Genomic DNA, 25,938 nt, shown 5'->3' on the forward strand with positions numbered 1-25,938 from the left:
TTGCTAACAGGATTGCTAGTTTTCCCCCTAGTTGTTACATGTTGATAGTAAAAACCCTAGTGAAAATGTAATTATGCTGGGAAATGCACTGGAACTCTTATCCTTCTTTTCTAATTAAGATACTAATTTAGACTTGATAGTCATAAGAAGCTGTGAGAGCAGCCATTATCTTAAAGCAGAGCTCACAAATGTGGGAATGGGTTGCAGTGAGCAGTTGATAACCTGTGGGTTGTGACAGCCGTGTTCAGCTGCTCTGTCCTTGCTGGGGGTCAGGGGCTCAAACTGCTAGTTTGCTTCTGCAGCTTTCTGGTAATCCAGTGCTTTCCCAGCCTTTATGTCCTGCCATGCCCCGTGCTGCTCAGGGGCTGTGGGCAGGTGAATCCCACATTCCCCGATGCCCAGGAGTGTTTTGCCATGGCGGTTTGTGCCAGCTGCCCTCAGCGCTGCCTTGGTGCACTCAGCACGGCATGGCCTGGGGTTCCTCTGCACCTCTGAGCTCACTGCTGAGAGCTTTCAGCTGTACTGAGCTCATTCACAGCCCCTGGGCCCACAGGAGAGGTGGCACAGCTTGCTTCATCCAGTGCTTTCAGTGCTTTAAATGCTGTTGGCCAAAGGAAATCCTGTGACAGATACTGTAATTTTGCTGTGCTGTGAACCTAAAGGCTGGCAGATTATTCAAATGTATCTCAGGGTTTCCTGTAGCACTCTGTGCTCCTGGCTGTGAAGAAGTATTGGAAGTGTCTCCCTGTGCTTTGACCTTTTGTAGAGGGGTCAGATGACTGTGAAAGCTGGTGGGAGGCTTAGGTGGCTGCTCCCTGGGCACAGGGTTTCAAGTGGGAGTCCCCGCGTTGAGGGACAAGCTGCAGAAAAGAGCTGGAATGTCTAAGCAGACTGGAGCAGCTTACAGCTGCTCATCACTTAGGTTCTTATCTTTTCTCTATGCTAGTTTTTCAATGGAGGGATTAAAGCCTTGAGAAGAACTGATCAGCTGCCAGCTGTAGTCTTGCTCCTTGAGCTGAACAAACAGGTTGGCAGTGCAATATTAAGTTTTTCTGCAGGATCAGATAAATGATACGAGTCTGCCTGTCCTCCTTTCCATGTTCTAAGGATCTCTCTTTCCCATTTATTTGATCTTGCTTTTTGATACTGTGACAGCAAGTGCAGGGGGGAGTAGTGCTATAGGAGATGGGCTGAGGAGAATAAAACATTTGAAAGTAAGGAGATCAGATATGAAAATATTACAGGTGCTAAAAATTAGAGGTAGATGAGCTGTGACCTCAGGTTCCAGAGAAGAGGCTAATGACATGATGCTTTTTGTAGGTTTTATTCCCCATGAGCTTAAATTTTTTTTTTTCAAAAGTGGCACTTGAACAGATTGAGCACAAGGGGTGGAAATAGGTGTCTCAACTGAGGGAGCTGGAAAGCTTAGTGGAACTGTCACTCGTAATAGAGAAAGCAGCTGGTATAGGCAAAAATACAGCGCAGTTTCTCACAGATATTTTTTTACTTGAGATGGTGTCAGGACATCAGGTACAGATATCTGAGAGACTGAAAATACCTACTCTGAGCTCTCATGTTGAGTTTTAACTTTCATTGAATAAATCCCTCAACTGGATTTACTTATTAGAATGCTGAATTGCCTGCTTTTTAACAGAAAATGAATAGAATTATGAAATGAACTTGGTTCTGGAAATGTGAAAACTATTTCTGCTCTGGCTTTTTATTTATTTATTGCCTCCATTTGTTTTGTGCTTACATTTTTGGTTTGTTGGTGGTGTAATCTTCTGTTAGGTACTTGGATTCTTGGATGGATCTCTTCTGTTTGAAGGAGTATTTTACACCTGTGAGTTGGTTAATGCACTCCCCTTGCATCTCATTTCTATAGACATGTGCCAGCACTGAGTTCAAAGGTTCACTTGAATTGTCATGTTTATATTGCTGAAGGAAAAAATGAAACTACCTTTTGTCTTGCCCTTCACAGGAAAATGATCAGCTTCTTGAAATCCCTGCTATCGAATTTTTTTCCTGAAATTCTTTTTTGTGCATTGTTATCTGCTTTTTCATTCTTTCAGAGACTGCATGGTAGGCAAGCTGGCTACTGCAGTTCTAACAGCAAGTATGAGGTTTACTCTTAGAGGAGTTTAAGAATATGCCTTAAATTATTGCTGGTGTTTTAGTGTGTTATTAAGAAGTTTTTTCTCCAAGTAATTTGTGAGTTTTTTGTGTTTGTTTGTTTGTGCTTTTTTTTTTGTTGTTGTTTTTTCTGTTTTCTTTTTCAGGGTTTTTTTTTACTGTTCTTTTATCATGCTGTCCGCTTCTCAGTGCTCAAAATGAAATGAAAAGCAGAGAAGGTTACCTTGTCAAATGCTGCAGTGCAGGACCAGTGTGAGTACTGAGGGGGTGTGGTGAGGGCAGGTAGTAGGGTACCAAAGAGCACAGCAGAGCAGGAGTGACCTTCAAATGTCACATCTCTGTTAGGAAAGAGACTTAGCAGTTTGTGCTCCATAAAGTGAATGAATGCTGCTTTACAATGTTGTTTGTTTTGTTTTGTTTTGTTTTGTTTTGTTTTTGAGAAATAGTAAGTTTTTTGAAATGGCTGTTAAAAAAATGTATCTCTCTATAGTTCAAATTTTCAGTTGGGATGTTTCTTTTTGGACTTTTCCCTACCCTCTTTTTTTTTTTTACCCTACCCTCTTTACCCTACCCTCTTTTTGCTTTAGCAATTCTAATTGTAATCTGGATGTCTCAGATACAGTGAGCAAGAGGAATTATTTTTTTGGGGAAGGAAGAAGTGGAAGTAAATCATATGTTGTCTATTTCTGGTGTCAGGTCAGAGAAACTATCAGCTAAGGAGCAACATCTATTAAGACTGTTACCAAACAGTTGATAACATTTGATAAACTAAAAAAAGGCTACAGACAAGTGGAGAAGTAGAGAAGTACTCAACACACCATTGATTTTTTCATCATAATTAGGGACAAGGAAAAAAGCTAGATGGAAGAAGTCTTGCAGGAAAGACATTGAAATAAATTCTAGGTCATTACTGAAGAGAACTTAGTGTCGTTGAGTAATTTTACTTGCTTCAGTTTTTTAAAGCTGTGGACTTCTGGTAACTGAAGGAAAACATACTGCTTATATCTGCTATTTGTGGAAATGGTTATGCTATAATAACGTTCCTTCTTCCAAATCTCCCTGTAGCATTTCATTATTATGATTGTGGAGTTTCATGAAAAAGTTTGAAACGTAGCCTAAATGTTCAGGCACTAAAATTAAGATTTGGGGTTTCAGCTGTTACTAGAACCATTAAACTTCAAGTCTAATAGATATCTCACAACTTGATGTTACTTCCTGTAACAGCAGGAGAAAAAGCCTGCTGTTTTGATATATTTAATGCTGTTTTTTACCTTTACCTAAAGGGGAGAGCACAAGCTTGACCTGAGAGACTGTAAATGTCTGAAGCTGACTTAGAAGCAGACTCTAAGAGATATTTTATTTGTCTCATTCAGTTAGTTCATTATTCCATAGTTTTATCTGCTTTATGCCATTGATAAACAGAGACATTGTCAGCATGTTTAAAATAATTTGATTTTGCTATAATATTGTCATTATTGGCCTAATTTCTTTAATTCCCCTGTACTAGTTTATTTCAAAAGGGGAGAGCTTAAGTCTTCCTTTTGAAGCTGTTGGTTCATAGCTGTTCATAGCTCAAAAATTCATAGTTTCAGTTATGACAAAGGAGTTATTTTTGTGTGGGAGGGTGGATTAGATCAGAAATTCCCAAATTGTTTTTAATAGTAGCATGATTGTAACCATAGGAATGACAGCAGAAATCGTTAAGCTTTAAAAAAGTTACTAGTGAGTTTGACCTTTGCAGAACAGACTGATTGCTTTTGTATTAAGAATGGCATCAAATTTTATTTGAAAGTACTTACCTGCCAGCTGATCAGACACTATGACTCTTCTCAGTCATTCAGTAAGATGAAACAAGAGATTTGACAGAAACATATGTAGTGTAATGTAGGAGGCTCCTGAAAAAAGGAGTTTTCTAATTTTAAAATGTGAGCACAGCAGAAATTAATTTGGCAGGACTGCTGGTGCTGAGTGGTGCAAATTGTTCTTACTATCAGGTTCTTTTGACTATCTAAGATTCTTATTAGTGAAGTAGTTGTTATTGTGGGGCAGGCTGTGTTTTCAGTCTGGGAGAAAGTTGCACGTAATTGAGTAAAAGCTTTCTTGCCAGGAGTTTGGGGTAGTTGAAAGTTGTTAGTGGGGCAACAAGCGAGCTTCTCTGTGCTGTCAAGTCAGGACTGCTATGTACAATCACAAATGCATGTGACCTTGTGTGGATGAGTAGAATATGCACCTCATTCAAAAGAGAGAAGCAGCAATATGTTTTCCTGAGGCAAAATAATAAATTGACAGTGTTAAATGAATTTGATGGAATTAAAAAAGGTTTAGCAGTGGTTTGACAAGGTTCAATAAGCTTGATGGCAAGGTTCACCTTATTAATTACAGAATGGAAGAAATATACACAGGAAAGTTGAAATAGAATCAACTTAGAATGATTCACATGTAGACCAGAGATGCAAAGAGAAAGGAGGACCCTCATGTTATGTCACAACGTTCAGAGAGAACCCTCTTGCTTTCTTAACTTCTTATGGAGAATATGTGGAGCTGGATCCAATCTTAGTCTCAGACTTGGACAAAAATTGATCTGTAATGGAATTATCTGAACAATATCTATAATAATATTAAGCAGCTATGTGGATTGGCAGTGTTTCATTAGAGTTAACTCAGCATGCTATCATTCTATCTCCAAGAATCTGTCACACATAAGGGATCTTTCTGCTTTCTGTAAGGAAGGATCTCTTGGTCAAGTAAGGAATCTTAAAACTTGAGAGGCATCCCTGCTCAAGGGGAGAGTCACCTGGCAGTTCAGCTGCAGTTCGGGGAGAGCTCCAGTTGGATCCATCCTGATAGGAATATTTATGCAGTGAAGTAGTTGGCTGCTTGGCAATAGTGTAAACCAGATGGGTGCCTTCATTTTAGCTGTTATCTGGTTATGTACTTTGGTTCCTTGCATTTTTGGGTTTTGAAACCACCTTTAGAAATAATTTTCCTGAGGCACCTTCGCTCACTTATACCTGAGCCAGCAGCTTTACAGCTCACAGGCTCACCATAGAGCATGAGACCTGTGGCCTCTTAATCAGCCTGTACCAAATTATGGCCTGGGGTCAAGTATCCACACAGACCTACAGCTGAAAATACTGACAATCCAAGTGGTTTCCATGTGATGCTTGTAGTTGCAGAGGAATTGTTTTTGCTGTGGTTTTTTTTTTTTTTTTTCTTTTTCTTTTTTTTTTATTTCCTTGCTTCATGCATGACTCTGTAAAGTTCCCCTTCTACCCAAAGATTGATGTGGCTGTGTTATTCTGAATCCAGCTCTCATTCCTGGATTGGTGCTGCACTGGGATGTGTTGCTGGGTTGTGTGCTGGTAATGGACAGTGATGGGGACAGAGCAGGGAAGGTGACAGAGCAGAGCTCTGCGTGACATCAAGTAGGGGAGGCTAGTTCAGCTGAACTAGGTTTTAAAAGAGCAAGCCAGTAATTTTTCCTTGAGGAAGGAGAGAGAGAATTCACTTGAGCTTTTTAAGGGCTGCCTTTTTCACTTTGCCCAATTATGTGGTGTAACACTTCATTGAGATTTTGGGGGAACAGTTGCTGTTTATTTTGCACCATTGCTATGGACTGTGGTGTAAACATGTTTTAGCCTCAATTAAGTGATTGGAGTTTGGAGATATAAGTTGGACTTATAACTTAAATTTAACCTTGTTTCCCCCCACCCCCCCTTCATTTTAGTTAAGTGATCATATGTTGAGAAATACCAAATCTACTTCACATATTTTCTTCAGTAAAGTAGTTTTGGGATGGAATTGTTCACATAGAATGGAAGCAATGATAAGAGGATGTCTGTGCTGATTTCCTACATCTTCATCCATGGAGATTACATAAAATCTCAATAAGATTAAATATAGTTTTTGAAAGGCTTTTAGTTTCCAGGGGAGTGTCACGTCCTTTAGAATTTCATATCAGTAACCTGAACAGAATTAAATATCTCTGAAATTGGTGGGAAGTAGCAAAACCCCTCAATTTTCACTAACCTTATAATTAGCCTAATGTACACATTATCTAGGGCAGAAGTGTTTTGCTCTGAATGGTGGTTGGAAGTCTAGTTATTAAAGTGCTTTTTTAGACTGCAGTGTCAAATGATTCTTCAGACTTCTGTTTATTTAGTTTTAGGTAGATTTAATGAATCTTTTGGCACATGCCATTGCCAAACTGTTCCGCTTGTCTGCTCCTTCATCCCTCCACTTCATTTCCTCTCTAGATTGTTTCTTGCTTGTTGGCAGCAGAGTGGTTGTAGTAAAACTGATGTTCTGTCTCAATGAATCGTGACATGTGACTGTTCTAATTAATTTTCAGCAACATGTTTCTGTTGAAACCTTTTTAGGTTGGTGACATCTTTTTATTAAGATGGTTTATGAATCCTATCTAAACCTTTATATTTCATGTTCAAAAATAAAAACAATGAGGGAAGAGAGAAGTAATAGTGAAGATAGTTCAGTGATTTAGCTATTTAGTTCAACAATTGCTATATATGAAATAGTGCAGTTGTTAGAATAGAATTTTTGGTAGAGTTGCTTGTCTTTCCTCTGAGATTTTTGCACTGTGTCTTAAAGCAGCCTTGGTTTCCAGTAAGCAGTAAAAAACGAATTTGAAAGAACTCCAATGGCCATTTTGCTTGCATTAACATTTACTTCTATTTATTTATGTGCAGGGCAACTCCGTGAAGATTCCTGACTTAGCACTACACGCTGTTATTGTTGAATATGGGACTTTATTCACCTGTGAGGAGCATTAGATTTTACCTACATAGATGATTTCCCTGGCTTTTAACGTGGAGACGCTGAGGCCAAATAGTTTGGGCTGAGATAACAGACTCCTTTTGTCTCCGTAATTGGCTTAAGATACGACTTGAATGATACTCCTAATTTCTGTACTCTCATTGTTAAATTGAGCAAAAAGCCGTGCTTGAAAGTAGCTGAACTACTCTACAGCTACTCTAATTGAAGCTAAAGTAGTCTTGTAATTTGAGCTACTTCTATTTGCAGTCTTTGCTGTCTGTTTTGTGGTCTGATTACCTGAATAGTTTGCCTGATATTCATGCCTGGAGGTGTTAGGCCGTCTCCTCGTTTGTCATCCACTTCTTGTCTCCTTCTCAGCATCAGCATTTGTGCTGTTGTCCAGGGTCGCTCCCTGTGCCTTTGTTGTTTGTTTTATTAATATTTCAGTCCCTGAAAGTTTATCTCCAGTTGAAATCCGAACTAACATCGGGTCTGGCATAAAAACTCGGGGTCATACTGGTTTTCTCATAGCTGAGTGCTTTTCTGTATACAGTCTGTAATTCTTGGCAGCAAAAGAGAACTCCAAAAATCTACAGATGTTTGAAGGTGCTTCTCCTAGATGGGACATAATATTCAATAACAGTAGTTGTTGGAGAAGAGAGGGGAAGAGTTGGGAGGTACAAGTCAGGGAAGCCTAAACCAACTTCACCTCTGCAAATAAGGGTTCAATTTGTCACTGGTGTGCCATAAAAGGGAAGTGATAATAAAGGTTAGGATGTGGCCAGTGGAAGATACTGTGTATTAGACACAGGGTGTATGACTCTGTGAGGCTTTACTGCTTCCTTCATACATTTTATGATCTGCTAGTAAAGTAGTTCAGAGGGCAAGCTCTAGTTGCTGAGGTGAAGGAGAGGGTCGTGGAGATATTTCAACTGAATGTAAGTTTTTTGTTCAATAGGCTTTTTCAGGGGTGTTTGTGTTTGGTTTGCTAAAATTCAGTAGGTGCAAATTGTAGAGAATTTGGATTACAGATGATAGCATTTTGAGGTAGAACTGTGATTTAGACCTGGCTGACTCACCAATTCAGTGGGATGTGGTTTTCTTTAAACTCTGTTGCATGGTAATGCTGATACAGAACCAGAAATTCCAGGCTCTGAGACTGTGTGTTGTTGGGGGCATTACGTTAGGTGACTGAATTTGCTGCAAGTCTCTCATTATATTTCATGACAACCAGGCTGTCAAATGAATGTATTCGATTCATTTGTGGATGTTGTAATAGCAAGTAGCAGAAAGACCAAGCAAAGGTCACATCTTCTCTAGTCAATCCGTGAAGTCTCCTGCAGGATGTGACATGTAGCAGACAGAAATCTCCATAAAATACTGCCCTTGGTCAAATATCACTTCATTATTGATTTGTCTTTTTATATTACTATCTTGGAAGCGTGTTCCGTGTGTGTGTGCATATCCCTACTTAAAGGAGAGAATGTTGAAAGAATAATACATAGTAGTGTCAGTCACTGTTGGACTCATTAGTGCTCTGAGCAGCTGCCTTCCCAGTGGCTGCCTTCAGTGCTGCCTTCTTTTGGATTACGTTCCTTCAGATTTGGTATTTAGTTTGTTGGAGAATTGCATTTTTTGGTATGTCAGGCCAACTTCTAAGCTGTTTATTTAATTCTGTATTTTTTATAAGTATTTAATGAAAGATGAATGGATGCTCAGCACCAGGCGATTTTTGATGTGAAGTGTACTTGCCAAACCTGTCAGATCTTTAGAAACGTTATAACAGAAAGTGTCAAGCAAAAAAGTGACATGTTTTTTGAGAAGGTCGAATATTTCTGTATCGCTTGCAAATTTTGGTGGTTTGTGTTATAGAAAAGAATAGGCAATAAGACTCCTGCCATAGCTGGTGTGGTATTTTGGGAGGTGTTTAAAGGTGTGTGGTAATGCAGCTGTTTGCTCAGCAGCAGTTTCGATAACTGCTAATGTGACTAGAGGGATTTACAAATATTACTGTGTAAAAGCTTCTTTCACAAGCTAGGTATAATTGGTTGTCTCATTACACATATATATATATATTTTTTTTCTCTTTATTTTGGGGAAGAAACTCAGATTTTTCTTTCTGAATCTAGTGTGTGTGTCCCCCTCCCCAAAGTATTTAGGTTTGGGGGGCTTTTTGTGTGTTTTTGCTTTTGGATTTTCTTGGTAGGTGATTTGCTACAAAAATGAAAGCAAATTACTTCTTGTCATTTACTTACTGACTCTCACCAAGTTTGGTAATAAGGTCTTCTAACAGTTATTTCTCTGGGTATTCTTAAGGTCCTTTGCAACTAGAATATTCCTTGACTAGCTACTTGCATTCTACTTCCTTGCATCTTCTTGAGGATGACTAGGTGAAAGCAAAACATCTGAATGTAAAGCCCAATTTAGCTAGATTTAGGGATAACAGAAGAAAGTGAAGCACTTGATTTCTGATAGCTGCCTTGTTTGTTGGTGGGATTTTTATTGCTGGTTGGGACAGAACAATACTGCACATAGGCTTGGAGCAGAGAAGCAGTTGTCCATACAGGCTGCAAAGTAGGTGTCTGTAGTTTTACTTTCTCAAAGGAGCAAAGCCTTGCTCCTGGATAAAGTGGAAAGGTGGGACTGGAAGAAGATGAACCAGACAGCTTCCTTCCTTTTGGTGTCCAGATGATTGCAAACAACTCCTGTGGGCTTGGCTTCAGTGAGAATCAATTTAGCTACTGAGCTTTGTGTCATGCAGAGCACTGCCTTCCCCTCAGATGGGGAATGAAGTTGGTGTATGTACAGCTAATTTTCTCGTGTATGTTTCCTTGATCTTGTTTTAGAATCTCATAGAGTTGTGTCTTTCTAAAGGCTAACATCCTTTCATTACATGCAGAATCATTAGAAGTAACATGTAAGTACTCAGTTCTTGTTTTGTTTTAGGTCTTCATCGTTTTTCTTACGAAGGAAAGCATATTTTCCTGCCTGAAAGCTCTGTTTTTAATATGTGACCTGAATCAAGCTGGGTAATAACATTTCCAGATTTAAAATTACAGCAGCCCATTTATTCCCCCAGTTATGCCCCTTTTCACTTTTTTCTTGACCTGCAATACAAAAATTTCAGTCCTCTTAATTGTTAGGTAGTAGTGAATTTGGAGCAAGGAAAAGGATGGTGGAAAGGATTACTAAATGACACAAAGTAGCATTGGGTGGCCAGCCAGTGTGGTGGGCTGTGAGCAGTAGGTACTGTTAATGGTATCAAACTCAACTGTGCACCTTTTGTTTATGTTTGCCCCTAAATTGCAGTTGCTACCGCTCAGCATGGCCATGTTGTACTGAAGCATAGATTAGTATGATGAATGTACTTCTCCACAATTCTCTAGGAATTCAAAGCCTGATGGGTACAAATGGATGTGTTATTTTTAGGCCTATTCTTCCCCCCTCTTTCCTAAAAAGCAACCCCTAAGCAATTTTTAATGTTTATCCTTACTGTAGTCTCCTTTTCTGTAAAATCTGGGCAACATATCCATTTGTCACTAAAGGGAAGTTCAGACAGTTGAAAATAATTGGCATTGTAAGCAGAGGTTGATGACCTGATGAGCTGGTCAGGAGCAATTGTGTCTTCACTGAGAAAGAAGTGACATTCTGGTTCATAAAGAGGGCTTGCTGAGACTTGACAAGACAGGAAAGGAGATTTTTCTGAATATTTTATTTGTGTGAGAATTCTGCAGATATTAAAATCATGAAGGGCCTGATCAGCAAAAACAAGCTGTTCATCTGTCAGCTGTGGCTAATACTTCCTCTGTTTCTTAATTGCATTTTAGATGTGGAACACCTCTAAAAGTATCCAGCAAATTGTAGTTCATCTTTACTGAATTCCAATAATGCTGAAAAATGACTGTTCTAAAAATTCAGTTTTCATACAGAGATGCTCAAAGTCAGTAAAGTTTTTAATGAATACTGTGATTCTTACACTTTTTTATGTTAAAAAATGATAAATTGAGGAGTCTCAGTGTGGAAAGGGTGGTAGAATTACTGAAATCTAAGCATGTTCTCGTGATCATCAGTCTTTAAATGACAACTTTGGAGATAATTTTTAATAATAAAGTCCTTGAATTTGTGCGTGCTATGCTTTATCTTTATTGGCTTGAATAACTCCATTAATTTTATGGATCAAGGTAAAAAGGGAAAAAAAGAAGTAGTTGTACGAATGTGGTGTTCAGGATGTCCTAATAAGGTACAGTTTCTTAAAAATGAAACATTTATGTGTGACATCTTATTCAGTTACTGGAGCCATAAATTTTGCTTTTGACACAATAATTTACTTTCTATCCTACAGTTCTTATATATTTTAAAACTACTTCTAAAAAAAGGAAGAAAATTACAGAATAGTTTGATTCCTTATTCTTGAAAATCTTCCTTTAGAGGGTTAGAGAATCAGTGAAGAATATGTGCTGGCAGTGTCTGGGGGGAAATTGGAATAGAGTGAAAGGAAAACATGTTTGGAAACTCAGAAATGTTGAGAACAGTGGTTGAAGAAGAAGGCAGTGAAATTCTTCTGTTGTGAGCTGCTTCTGTTCTTGAGTTAATTTGGTGCTGAAGTATGGAGTAGAGCACAGTATTTGTCACATTGTCTGGGATGATGAGTTCAGCAGTCTGAAAAGGGAAAATGCATGAATTGTTACTATTCCAGTGTGGTAGGGAAGGTGATGCTGCCTGTCAGGGTTTTTTTAAGTCTGAGTGAATACTGTCCTGTTTCAAATAAATGTATTTTATTTAAACAATTTGCATTTTTATGGCTAAAGCAAAATAAAAAGCAGATCATAAAGTATGTATTGTGAGATTGGTTTAGGAGAATAGATGTCTGCAGAAGACCTAAAGTGGTATTTTAGAAAGAAAAGTTCCTCTATGCATCAGTGAGTTAAGTAACTGGGGAAGAAAATCTCCAAAAAGGTGAAACAAAGCTAGCCTGCTGTAGAAACAACCCAGCATCCCTCTCCATCCAGAAGTACTTACTGTATTAGGTCATAATATAATGAAAACAATTTTGTTTTGGAAATTATGGAAAATTGGAAGATTTTTGTCTTCAGTCAGAAGAATTTGTCTGTGCTGGTGTGCAGTATTTGGACACCCATACCAATTTTAAACATAAAGCCTGGGATTTAGACAGAGTCCAGCTATGAAGCATGGACTCCAGCATAGGCTACCTTTATGAACCCAAGGACATGATTAATATAAAGCTGCTTTCCAAAAGAGTTGAGATTATTCCAGAAGATTGGGTCAGAAGCTGAAGATTTGACTGGGACTGTAGTTGTCCAGCTGCAAATGTCTATATAAAAAACCCGTGTCACATTATGGATTCAAACTGGAAGTTGTACAAAATCTGGTCCAGAAAACTGACTTAAGTGGGAAAGAAGGATGTGAGGAGTATTCAAATTGCTAGGAATGCATTACACAATGAAAAGATTTAGTAATCCTACACTGAAAATTTATTTGTATTACAAAGCAGTGAAAACATGAGTTCAGATGGTTGGTTTGTGAGATATGTTCAGAATAAGGGAAGAAAAGGAAAAACTTGTTTTGAGGTGTTTTTTCTGTTGGGAACATAGTTTTGGGTGTGTTGCAGGTTTGCATCCAACCTGTGTAATTGAATGATGGAATACATAGAAATGTGGTTTGTTTTTTATTATTTACTTACTAAAGTATTCATTTCCACTGGAGAATATGGAAATTATTAATTTGCCTTGAAATAGGAAAATTAAAATTCTTTAATCCAATGAGGTGAGTAAATTATGTGGGAAATGTTTGTATCACGTGCTTCTGATAATTATGTGTGGCTTAAAAAATTTTTAAAGAAAAATTCTATATTGCCTCAAATCTGTTATACTGGTGAAATGTCAGTTTTTCTCATGGAAGACCTGTTAAGCTGCTGTTCTTTGTTGACATGCTCTAGTGGTAGAGCACTTTCATGTCCTGCTATACTACCAGCATTTTAACACTCTTTAGAGCATAGTCACTGCTTTTTCTTAAAGTCTTCTTGAATAGGGAACTAATAATAAATTATTGTAATACTATATAATTATATGATCATGTTATAATTATTACTCTAATAAATGCTCTTATTAGTGGAAGCAAACCCAATTGGAAATATTTTATTAGTGCAGTGTTTGACCCTTCCCTTCTAAGAATTCAGAAGGCAACATGTTACACTTCCTAGCATATCATACATGTTCTGCTTGGCATTTTGAAAAATTTTAAAAATGGCTATGAGTGAATGAGTGAAAGGATGAAGGGCATGGTGAAACACAAGTGTTTAATTAAGACAGTTGTAGAATTTATAAAACTTAGGATTTATGCAGAGAGGGCATTAATTTTGAAATATGGGAAGTAAAAGAGAAAGAAACTCCCATCAGGCCATACTGACAAACTCCTGGGTGACTTAACAATAAGTGATAATATAATAAATAAATCACAAATAATATAACAATAATTGTTAAACATAACAATTCAGGTAGTGTCAGACTTCAGCTTTGCAGAGTGTAGTGGATGTTTTCTCTTGTAATTCATGTCAGTTGGTAATGGCTCTGCACTCGGTTGGAACGGCATAGGGGGAATATCCTGATGGATCTCAGGAGCTTAAGGGAAGCTGGGCCAGAGGATCAGGAAGCTTTTAGTTTCTGAATGGATTTGGATCTGAAGTGAGAAATCCATTGGGTTTTCATTTGTGAAGTAGCCTGCATTTTCTTGCCTGTAATTTTGCATGTCTATTTTGAACTGTGCTTAAGCAGTTAAAACTGCTTAAAATATGCTTAAGTGGTGATTTTCTACCTTACCTCTAGATGGACTCTTTTAAAGATTATTAATTAAAGAAAAAGTTATTATGGTTTTGGAATAACAGAAAAATTCAGCTGTCTTTTGGAAGTGTCTCTCAGTAACAGTTGTTCCACAATTTCTCTATAGCACAATTTTTTTGTGTGAGAAGTACGATGTAACTGGGCTCTACCACCTTCTGCCTGACTGTTCTCTAAAGAGTACGCTTCTTTTCATCACTGGTATCTGAGATTTAATTACAGAAATATGACGTCATGGGTAAATGTGAGCAAGGCCAGTAGAGAAATAAGGATGAGGTGGCAAGACGAATCAGTTGTAGAGAGGTTAGTGCTGTTATTTCCCTGGTAGGCAGAACAAGTGACTTTTAGAAGTTAAAAGAGATCTCTGTCCTTTTGATTCAGCCACACAGTGCTTCTAAAATGGGACACGTACCCTTCTCTTCTGCTTTATATGTGTAATGCTTTTCCATCCTCAGTTAATGAAAGACTCTGGTCTTCATTTCCTCTGTGTTTTTGTGATGGTCTGAATTGGGTCATCATTTGGTCTGTGATGCGAGAAAATATTTTTGAAAGCTGCTCCTGTTTTTCCTATCTCTTTGTGTTCCTCCCTCCTCAACCTCCTTTGTATGAAGCCTTGCACTCCTTGATTTGACATTTAATTCCTTATTCCTTCTCTTGGCTTTTTCTATCCTTTTAGCAGTTTTCAAAGTGTATTATCTCCCTGCTTCTTTTGTGAGGCTATAGTTGTCTGTGCAGTTTATTCTTGTCTTTTTCTGTGGTACCACTGTATGAAAGGTGAAGAGGGGAGTTGCACATCAAACCATACTCTTTGGAAAGGAAATGCTTGATTCTGTGTGATGTGAACAGTGTCATGGCCAAAAGGCTTGTGAAAAGTTCCTGGTTCTTTTGGGACAAGAAAGAAGGCAGGATACTGAGGGTAATATGAGGGCTTGTGAGAACTGGTTACCTTTTTCTTTCTTAAAATTACTGCTTGATTTCTAAATTGTTTGCTTTTACAGGCTTCTAAGACGTCATCACAAAAAACCTAAAGTACAAGGCCAGTGATCTGTTTTTCTGAGACTGTACATAAAATAGGTAGTGGTTGGTTAGAAATCCAGTTAACACTACTGCTGTAGCAGTGATAACAAGGATGTGGAAGGATGCCGTCTCTGCATCTGGGAATTTGCAGAAGTTGCTGCTGTCTGATGTCATTATGCTGGTAAAGGTATATTCTGTACTCGAATGGCTGGTTTCCTTCCCTGGGGTAGCTTTAAGCCGATGCAAAGCCCATTTTTGTGGAGCTTACAGTCATTCTGGGAGTGCTTTGCTGGTCTAGCATGCAGAAGTTTCTGAGCCGAAGTGCTCGTAGTGTTTATGTAACTTAATAGATTCTGTTCTAATAGACTCAGAGGAACTTTTTTCTCAAAATCCTTTGGTCTTAATAGGAGAAGAGACTTTCTTGCCTCTCTTTTTCTTTCCTTTTTTTCCCCCTCTAGCTGGTGTTCCTCCTTTTGTTAATTGTAGAGCTGTATTTTAGTAACCACAATGTTGATTTCCAAGGTAGTAATCGATTAAAAAATAGCCAAATAACAAAAGCTGAAATAAATTATTTGTACCTGAACAATAAAAGGACAATAAAATTATAATGAGGATGGCACAGGCTGGGAATGAACATCACTGCATATAAAGTCTAGACTTGTTTGCTGAGCTCAGAGATGATGGGGAAAAGCGTTAGCTCTAGGGTCAAGCTACTGTGTCATTTTCTCAGGGGTGTGGCATCACTTCTGTCTAGTGCTCTGCTTTTTCTCTTGCGTATGTAACAGATGTTCCCAAAATATCTGGAAAATGAGAATAAGCATAATATAAATTTACTATGAAATATGCAAGTCTGTTAAAAAAAAATGTTTTCCAATTCTGCTGTTTTCCCCTGCAGTTAAGTGCATTGTTTTCTCCTACTACTCTCTCCAACCTGGAGAGAAAAAAATGCTTTTTAAGTGGAAGAGTAGTACTGTAATATCATTTGAAAGTCAAACACATCAGGAAGGTTATGAACTGGTACAATACAAGTCAATAAGGTAATCTGAATTTTTGGCAGTTTCCTTTTAGGGCATCCTTATTTTTAACACTGCTATTGAAAATGTGGTTGTGATTCAGTTTGCTATTCCTCTAGTCCTTCGTGTCGAAGATAACCTGCAGAGGGAAGGTGAAGTGATATGCTGCTACGTGATTACAAAAGGGAGGCTTTCCATTTGTTTCTTGAGGAAAAGAATGCAGAAGTGCTTGCAGGAGATGGAGTCAGGGCACAAGGGAAGGATGTGGTGGTGCACTAGTTTAAAATTCTTTGGGACAGAATTGTTACTCTGTAACAATTGAAAGTGAATTTTATCTTTGCTCGGATGTGAAGGCAGTGGCAGTAGAGTGTTAAGCATAACTGCAGCAAAGGAAGGGATCCCAAGCAAAATGAAAATTGTCTGTAAATCATAGACAATAACTGCTTGCATCATGTCCAGGCTTATTTAGCATGAATAAAGAGAGGAGCAGACCACCACCAATAACTGCAGGCTGTGAAGATAATCCTGGAAATGTTCTGTGATGGGAAATGTTAGAGATGTTCTGCATATGGGGATATTGTGAAAGAGCTAAAACAAAATGTGGTAACTTGAGCAAATTTGGGATATACAAAGCTACAGAACTCTGAATAACCACAGTTTCTGAACTATTTTCCACAAATTCATGTGACCTGTGGTAATCTTATCTTAGAGGAACAGTCACAAATAGTGTATATTACAAATGCTCATGTTAGTGGGATTAAACAGATTGTTAGAGGTGGTTTTTCAGAAGCAGCTGAGGGGGGTAACCTGCATTTATGTGATCTTTGCTGTAGTCTGTTGAGGGTTGTAGTAGGCTGACCTTCATGTGAGCCAGGAGGTTGCTGTACGTTCCCTCTTGGTCAAGAGTTAGTGTTAAATAATTGTTCTGTGGAATAGCATGAAAGATTTTCAGGGGGAAATTAAATTTAGGATCTGTGCTGTTGGTAGAGATGGGTTTATTTGTGGAAAAAAAGAAATGTTTTCAACTCTTGAGGCTGACACACCAACTTTGAAATATCTTCACTTTCATTTAGTGCACTTGGGCAACCCAGTTAGTTTATTTTTTGTTTGTATGATCTTTCAGTCCTAGGTGTTGGTTGATTGTGAAATGGCATGTGTTATGAATAAAGGAATAGATCACCTACCCTTGAAAAGCCTAATAACAGTACTTTATGAAATTGTAATTACAAAAATTACTTTAACCTCATTTGTATATTTATGATCTTGATTTAAGATCAATCTGTGCCCTTTGTTGGGTAAATGCATGAAAAGCTTCTGTGGAAATACTGAATGATTGTAATTTCTTTCAACAGGTACTTTGTGCTGGATTTTGAGACAGGGATTCTGCAGTATTTCATGAATGAACAAACTAAAAACCAGAGCCCAAAGCCACGAGGAGCCTTGTCTTTAGCTGGAGCTATAATATCGCCCAGTGATGAAGTGCCACACATGCTGGTGGTCTACTCTGCTAATGGAGAGATGTACAAGTTAAGAGGTACAGTGCTGCTCACAGTGCCTGCTGAATTGTTCTTCTCTTCCACTCCCACTTCTGCATCTCTTCTCTCATGTCTCATTTCTCTTTTGCTTCCCTGTGCTGTCAGAAAGTAGTGGCTATACAGGTCTTATTACACAGTTTATTTTCAAACATGGTGGAGGAGTAATCTGGAGTTAAGTACATGTGACTTTAAAATGTATAGACTTTTGGGGCTGGAAGGTACTTCAGGATGGCTGCTGTAATATGTTACTGTGGCATTTTCATTGACTGCTGTATCTTATTTGCTTCCAAAGGAAGAAAAAGGTGCTTTCATTGCTGTCCACAGCACAACATTTGATTTCTAGTATTGTTCTTCCCTGCTACTATCCTGCAGATAATGTGTGGTAATGAATCTGATGATAGGTTAGAGAAGGGAAAAATGCCAGTGAGAAGCTGCTAAGATATTATGTTCTTATCAGTCTTGGAGTAATTGAATGCACCTATAACATAAAATTTTCCCTTCCCTTGTTTCCAGGTATAAGACAGACAATATAGGGTATATAGGAGTTACTTTGGAATATTTACAAAAAAGGAAGGGAAAAAATGGCAGTGTTCTGATTTTAAGGTATTTTCAGTATGGTTGATTGATCATGATGCTTCCAAATCAAACTAATTTATAAAAAATAAGCTGTTACTTAAAAAAACAAGATACATAATGCAGTGTAACAGAAGTATTCTTAGTTTTATTCTGACCACAGTTTATCAGTTGTCCAGCAGGACTGAGCATGGAGGAGTCCCCTGTGGTACAGTGTGTTGCTCTTTCATACACAAAACTGAATTAAGAAACAACCAGGGAGAATTTCTGTAAAAATGCTTTGAAAGTTGCCCAGCTAGAAATCACGAACATTTGTTGTTTCATTATGCTTTTCCAATCACTTGAAATTATCAAATGCTTACAATATGCTGCTTTTAATTTAATGATGTCTGTGAATTTGATTAAAATCAGTAAACAATTTTTATGCTGAGTCAATAACCATTAAGATACTCAATAGCAGAGGAAGTAAGGGAAAATATTTACTGAAATTATCAACTCTGTATTGCCATTCTTTATTATGATTCCTGCAGTAGTTTAAGAAAAAAAGAAAAGCCTCTCTCCTAAACAGATTTACTACATTACATAGGAGCCAACTGAGAACAGACAAACTCTTCAATAATTTTTAAAGCTGGTTTTTAAAGATGTGTGGGGGAAATTCCTGTGTCTTTAAGTTGCATGTGAATGACCTGGGTTTAGAGAGAGATTTAGTTGAACTCCATTAAAAGAGAAGCACTTAAGTATCTGGGGAACTGGTAGCTTGTCTGGTAGCTGATTGACAACCTGAGTGTAGAGCTTTTATGGATTTAAATGCTGCGATGTGGCCCTTGTCCTTCACAAAGACAGGCAAATAAAACAAAAGTGGATGAAAAATTTTGAACAAAAATGTGTTCTTGAGGTAGGTAGTTCTGCTTTTGCTAACATATGGAGGAGCTAAGTATGAAGAAGGCTCATAAGCTTATTTCTTCCAACTGGCCACTTAACTCACAGGTTTATGTGTGTTGCACTGAAAATCTTAATTGTACTTATGTAGCATAAATTAGGATTTATACTGCATGCTAATCAATAATTAATCTTTCCCCCTCTGCCCTGCTCTGTCACCTCTTGTGCAAAAGAATATTGATTTATGTGTGATAGCCTGCATTTTCTTGTTTCTGTTCTAGCTGCTGATGCAAAAGAGAAACAGTACTGGATAACTCAGCTTCGATCCTGTGCCAAACATCACAAGGAAAGTGATTCTAAGGTAAATAATTAAGAGTGAGAAGTAACTATTATGTTTTAAGTGGAGTAGGTGAAGAAGAGCATAGCTTGGCTGATCGGCCGCTGTAATTACTGGGTTGATGTTCAGAGGGTTTTGAGTAAAAGCAGCAAGTTGTCATTTGTCACTGACTGGAGCAAGATGAGTCAGTTTGGGTGATCCTAATAAATAAACATTTTCCTGTATATGACAAATAAGTGAAGTGCATAGTTAATTGAGTGGCTGAATGAACCATTTATTAATAAATACTATATGATGTCCTGATTAGTATTTAAAAGTTAACTAATACAGTTTTATTTAATTTTATGCAACTTAGTGACTTTAATTATAGGAAGCTTCAGATAGATGTTAGCAGGAGTCTGTCTTCATCTTCTTCACTAAATTGGAAAGAGCTCATCATATGAAGAGTTATGTTATTTACTTCTCTTCGGAACTAATTGTCCACAATTTTTGTCCTCAAACAGCAAAATATTTTGTGCAGGTAAAAAGACCAACTGTTTAGACTTGAAAGATAGCAAAATGATGGGTTGAGGCTGTCTCCTACCTCCAAATAAAAATTGTATGAATTGTGGTACAAATAAAACCCTTTTTGAAGGAGAATTAAGTAGCTGGACTATTTCACTACTTTTAAAATTCTTGCACATTGGAATTCAATATAATTTTTATATGGATGTGGCCCAGTACTACTCAGAAAGGTGCAACTCTACTTGATCAGGGTATTCTTACAGCTGCTGTTGGTTTGCAGCTCCTGTGCCAGATCATGATGCCAACTTTTTGTACTCAATTGCCAGCAAGGAATTATTCCTCAGTATGTTTTCTGGTCACTTCTTAAATGCATTTAAATGTTTAGCATCTATAATTTAACTGTGATGAGGTGGTAAAACTGCTCCAGTATATATGATATTGGAGACTTGTGCAATGGCATACTGATTCTTATGCTTCTACACTCTATTAATTTTCATAATATTTCTTAATACTGGTTTTATTTTTATGCTTTTCTTGCTTGTGATAAATTATTCTATTTTAATAGCAGAATCTCATTTAGAATAGCAGTAATTTAGTTGAAGCTGATCTTTGTGGAACTGAAGTTGGGGTCATATTTCCTCTTTAGGTAAAAACTGTTAAACTTAGTAGTAATTTCTGTTCAGACTATCTTTCCATGTTGAGCTCCTTCAATAGGAGTAGTATCTGCATATTTTGTTCTGAATTAATTTGTGTGTCAAGAGAAAAATCTTGTTGTTACAACAGTGAAAGTAAACAGCAATTAGTACTGGTCCAAAGAAAGCAAACAAAATTTTAGAAATTATCAGGAAAAAGAAGGGCTAATACTTAGATTGCACTAACTCTGTCAAATACTTGTAATGAATACTTTTATCAGTCCCCTTCCATCTCTGAAATGAAAAATTGGAGTGGGGATAGTGAAGTACTTTTCACATATTTGTTATTCTTCTATACAGGATGAACTCTGTGTGATGAGATTTGACTTCATTGTAGTCTTTTTTTTTTTCTGGTGGTGAGAATGGACAGGGCAAATCAGTGTAGTAAGTGCTCTGCAGTGGCTGAATAGGAAGTATTTGCTTAACTGTTAATAATAATATTGGTATGGGGAGCCTCAAAGAAAAGGAGATAAACTCCTTTTGAAAACTCCTTTTGAAAACATAAAGCAAAAAAAAGCACCAAAACGACACGAACAGAAAGTGGAGAATATTTTGGGATGCTTTGGATGCCAAAAGTGTTTAGATATTTGAAAAGTATTTGAAAAGCAAAAATTTATTAGAAAGTCTTGACTAAATGAGTGGGAGGCTAGTAAATACAAAGCCGGTTTCTGCCACAGAAGATCTAAGGCACAACTTTTGGAAACAGGAAGGCTTTCGAATAGGGAGTATCTCACTGGACTACTTGTATTCTTGCATAGTGACCAACAATGCTGTGGTTTGCTCCTTGTTCCTATACTCATTGTGCAAGAAAATAAAAGTATTTCCTTAACTGAGGCGTGTTGCACATATATAGGAGAGGAATTAAATGGAAGAGTATTTCAGACAGTAGGAAGAGGGTTCTTGAATTTTTCTTGAAGACTGGTGAGTTACAGAAAGTTGGCATAGGAAGTTGGAGTATAGATGTCTTCAGGAATAGATAGGTTTTAATTAGCTTGAATCTGTTGAGTATAAAACAGAAATGCTAAAGAAAACTATACTTCTTAGTTCTGTGTTACAAATCAGGCTAGGTCACTTTTCACTTGAAATGTTTGTTAGTGAAGCACTTTTAATTCTCTGCTTTTGTAAGCCACAGAGCAAATAGAGAATATCTGTCTTCTGTATTTTTAAATTTAACAGTCCAGACAATAAAATGTCCAGAATTTATGTGCTTCAGATGAGACCACTGATGACTCTGGTTCTTATTCAAGAAGTGGACTGTACTTGAAGCAATTTTCTGCTTACCTATTCCTAGAAACTTTTCTTGTGACAAGATTTATCTCTTGTTTTTAATATGCTTTTTTCCTTTTCCCCCTCCTATCTTCTCAGTATTAGAGTATTAACTGCGAATAATATTTTACCTGGCTTTAGCATTGCATACAGTGTGAACTTGAATTTCATCTACAAGTAAGATTTTAAATTTCTCTCTGCTTTTCTTTATAAAAGGAAGGGATCAAAAACTTGAATGCTACAATAATTAGACTTTGGAGATCAGATATCATTTGCAAGGTAGCAATTCTTCACAGAAATTCCAGAAACTAGAACAAAAAAAAAAAAAAAAGCATTTATACTCTTTTTCTATTCCTCAAAGTTCCTTACTTCATATCCGCTGCCTGGTAGGAGGTAAGAGAAGCAAGAACTGCTTCATTTTGTTGTGATGCTTTTTTTCTTTCTCTTGTAGATGACGGTACTTTATACTAAATGATTATTAGCATGGGAGTGGAAACATGCTCTTTAAAATGTTTTAAATTTACATCAAATAGCATTCTGCTATTTGTAGCCACCTTACTGTTTTAGCTTAGGGTCTGGAATTACATAGGAAGGTCTGTAATGGCACAGAGATGGATATGTTTGACTTACTTTTGCATAATCGAGGACTTCACAAAAATCTGTATTTTTAGGTTTTGTTAGATAGCTCTACCATTGAAAGGACTGTCATGATGTGATTTGTTATTCTGCTGACAGCAAAGTTGGATCTCTTTATTCCTCCCTCTCTGTATAATTTATACTCGGTAGTAAGTGGAAACTGCCAGTTATATGTCTCTCATCATGCTGTTATAAACAGGCAGATATTCATGGGTTCTGAACTTCTGGAGTTTGAACAGAATCCAAGCTCTGTCTCTGCTGGGAACAGCATCTGGAAGGTTGGAGTCTGAGTGTTTGCTCCTAGCTTCTTCTGCAGCTTAAATTCACCTTTCTCATAGGAATACTGAGATGCAGAAATTTCTAGCTGTTCTTTAGGAATCATACACTTGAATGAGGTAGAATGGAAGTGAAAAATATGCAGTGAGTGGTATATATTATGTTATGCAAGTGGGATATAATTTAAATGTGAAAAAATCCTATAATGGGATAACCAGGCAAGCGGTGGGAGGGTTCCCAAGCATACTGGTGAAGTAACTTAGCGACAGGTCATTCATACTGGAGAGAGAACACATTTTTAAAGTATTGAATAGATATTGTTGGATGGGAATTCATAGAAAAACATGCTAACTTGGAGGATGTTTTTCAAAGCTGAAGCTTTGTCACTGTTTCTGTGAAGTACTCAGAGAAGAGCATTCCTTCTTGCTGCACTGAATCTAGATCAGCATTAGTTTCCTTTCTTTTTCACAGCTACTGCCTCCTTCAAAATGCTACTGAATGACTTGCTGTCATGACTGTTTCTAAAACTTCAGCTGGGGATTGGAGTGGTGGAGGAAATTAAATAGTGAAGTGATTGAAAAAAGAAAGAAAAGGTTGTGTGCTAAACACTAAATTTAGTTGCGTCCTAATGAATGGTCCAAAGGTGAGCAGTACAGTTAATGAGAGGATGTAACACAAGCTAAACCTGACTTAGTTTTAATTGAATTTTATATGGCAATGATAAAAAAAAAGCAGTAAAAGAAAAGTGTTCTCTGGCAAATAATTCCCATGCTGTCAGATAGTCTTAATGTTCTTGGTATTCCCATACAAGTCTCATTTCACTTAATTACAGATTGTTCAACCTCCATAAGCGCAAATCAACTGTATTGGAAGAAATCTTCTCTGGATAGGATTGCTGGTTCTTTTAGACAATTCCAAGTGAATATTTTGTACAAGCTTTAATTAAAACATTATTCAAATTTGAATTCAGTGATATAAAATGCTTTCAAGAAGGAGAAGGCTTATGCATAATTTCTGTGGTAACTTCCAAGAATAATTTTGTATCCAGAAATTATCACAAGCTTTTTAGTCCTTCTATTTCATCCTCCTTTTTTCTTGACTGTTTAATGATGGTGGCTGTAAAAGCACTACTGAAAACAAACACAGGTTTTTAAACCAGCTCTTAATGCCAGTGGGTGGATTGGTTGCTGGATGTGCATATAACCCTTCTCAGTGTGTCTGTATCAGGAATGTGACAGAGAACAGAACCTTTATCTTGTGAACTCACTTCTGTGCTCAGATGGTAACTTTCAGCTTAGGTCTGTGTTAGAATAAGGAGACAGACTCCATTGTTTTAGGTTTTTGGTTTTGAGCTGCACAGTGAGCTAGCTGCTTAAAATGGATGGTGTGGATTTATCTTTAAACTGAACTAATTTGCTGATTCCTTGCAGTAAATTGCAATCTAATTCCCTTCCTTCTGCTGCCTCCTTTTGTGTGGGTTTTGTCATGCTTCCATCTGGGCATCAAAAGTAGAAAAAATGGCATCCTACTAAAAAGAGCTTAGCTCTCTGACCAGCTCTCTGAGGAATGTGTGCCTCTGTCTCTGGTTCACTACTGGCTTACCTCCCTGGAGTAATGGTGGGGAGAAAAAAAGTCCAAACCTGCCCCTGTCAAGTGTCAACTGCAGTAGCAGTTTGGCTATAATGTGAAACCGCACCTGCAGTAATGCCTCAAATGTAACACTTTTATCAAATCGTTATGAGGCTGATGTGTAATTATTCTCCACAGCTTGAAGAATTACTATCATGGATATTTGGTTTTATCAGGTTTCTTTTTGCTTTAGTAATGAATGGCCACAGAGATACCTTTACATTTTTAAGTGGATAATTGGCTGGGTATTTTTAACATATGCATGATAACTTTTCATAAAGCCAAATTGGTGAAAATTTCAAGTCCTTTTCAGTGTTGTTTTGGTTCTTCTGTGCATGTCAAATTGCTTTACTTCTTGAGCTTCAAGTGTTCCTTCTGCTGGTGTGCTTGTCTGCTTCCTCTTCCCTGACCTATGGAAGTCAATTGAAGAATGGCACTTCTAATTAAAACGTACACTGAAATCCTTACAGTAGTGAGGCTGACAGGGAAGCAGTGCTTGGCTGTTGATAGTTGTGAGTTTGACATCTTTTTTCCTCCCTTTGGAAGCTTCATGAAATTAAGAGTTGCTCACTGCTTCTAAAATCTTTCTACAGAAATGAAAGAAAATCAATTTAGGATTGAACATGCTCAAATGATTCTTGATGAAGAAAATATTTTATGATAGAATGATTATCATAGTCTCTTGCTTAAAAAAAGACATATTGCCTTACTGAAGATCATGAAACACAATGATATTCTATCAGAAAAGTTAGTACCATTGTTGGTGCTTGACAGGAATGTGCGAAACATAATAAGCTGGTCCCTGTGCAGTGCTGAAGTTTGGATGTTATGTAGATTCTGTCATTTGCATTTTAATATTTGTGTATTATTATAATGTAAATGAAGCAGAACTGTGTCTAGGTTTATCTTTTATCAGTGTTTGTTTACTTAGGATGCATTGGAAAAGAAGTGGATGGGAATTAAACCACTGAATGGTTGTGTCTCAAAATGGTAATTACATTCTGATAGCGTGTGACTACCCATAATTCTCAAGCTGCATGCAGGCATTGGTTTTCTGTGCTGTATATGTGCAGAGGAGTAAAGGAGTGTCATTTTGGTAATTACTATTCGGAGAAAAACATCTGTGGCACAGTGCCTGTGAAAATGATGATTATCAACCATAAGCAGATATGACAATTCACTTCAGAAATTATTTTATTGATCTCTGGAAAATTGCATTTACTTTCCAAAATAAACAAAATTGTTTGCTTCTGGAAAGTGGTGAAAAACCCTTCAGCTTCTTTGTGAACAGGAAGGGCAATCTCCTGGGAGAATGAGTCATGAAAACATGAGTATAGTTTGAACTTACTGTTCTGCAATTCCATTATTTTAATTGTTAGGATTTTTGATATCCAAATGGAAGCATTCATTATACTGCTTTTTTATCTTGGGGATGGACAGGCTAGCTATTAAAATAAAAATCTTAACCCAAATCTGTTTTAGCTAAGCATACTTTAGCTAGCTTTAGGTCATAAAACCCATATGAATGCAAGTTACAAATTAATCTTTTATTAGCTTCTTTATTATTCTTTTATTGGTTTCATTTTATTAGCAGGTGAAATGTTGGTGCAATGGTAAGGTGTAGCCTCAGGAAAGAAAATTTGCAGTCCTTTTGGGATGCTTCAGCCTGTGTATTTCTTGACTCATTATTGGCACTGTGCATTACTAATGTTGAAGAGCTTACATTTTCCTTTCATCAGACTTTTCACTCTCTTTTTATTTATTTAGTTGCAAGCCAGAAAGCAGTGAGACCAGAGAAAATTAGATATGATGATAATTAGA

General features: G+C 37.3%; 1 protein-coding gene across 3 annotated transcripts in view; it reads left to right on the forward strand.

The window, feature by feature from the left end:
* The window catches only part of OSBPL10 (oxysterol binding protein like 10), a 124,699-nt gene that overhangs the window by 14,260 nt on the left and 84,501 nt on the right, over positions 1-25,938 (forward strand). For all 3 annotated transcript variants that reach the window (XM_068206132.1, XM_068206139.1, XM_068206148.1), the window contains exons 2-3: positions 17,143-17,324; positions 19,059-19,138. In XM_068206132.1, coding sequence (XP_068062233.1) covers positions 17,143-17,324; positions 19,059-19,138 — 262 coding nt within the window. The remainder of the gene's footprint in view (positions 1-17,142; positions 17,325-19,058; positions 19,139-25,938) is intronic.

The sequence above is a fragment of the Anomalospiza imberbis genome, chromosome 1 (assembly GCF_031753505.1).
Source record: "Anomalospiza imberbis isolate Cuckoo-Finch-1a 21T00152 chromosome 1, ASM3175350v1, whole genome shotgun sequence".
Lineage (NCBI taxonomy): Eukaryota > Metazoa > Chordata > Aves > Passeriformes > Viduidae > Anomalospiza > Anomalospiza imberbis.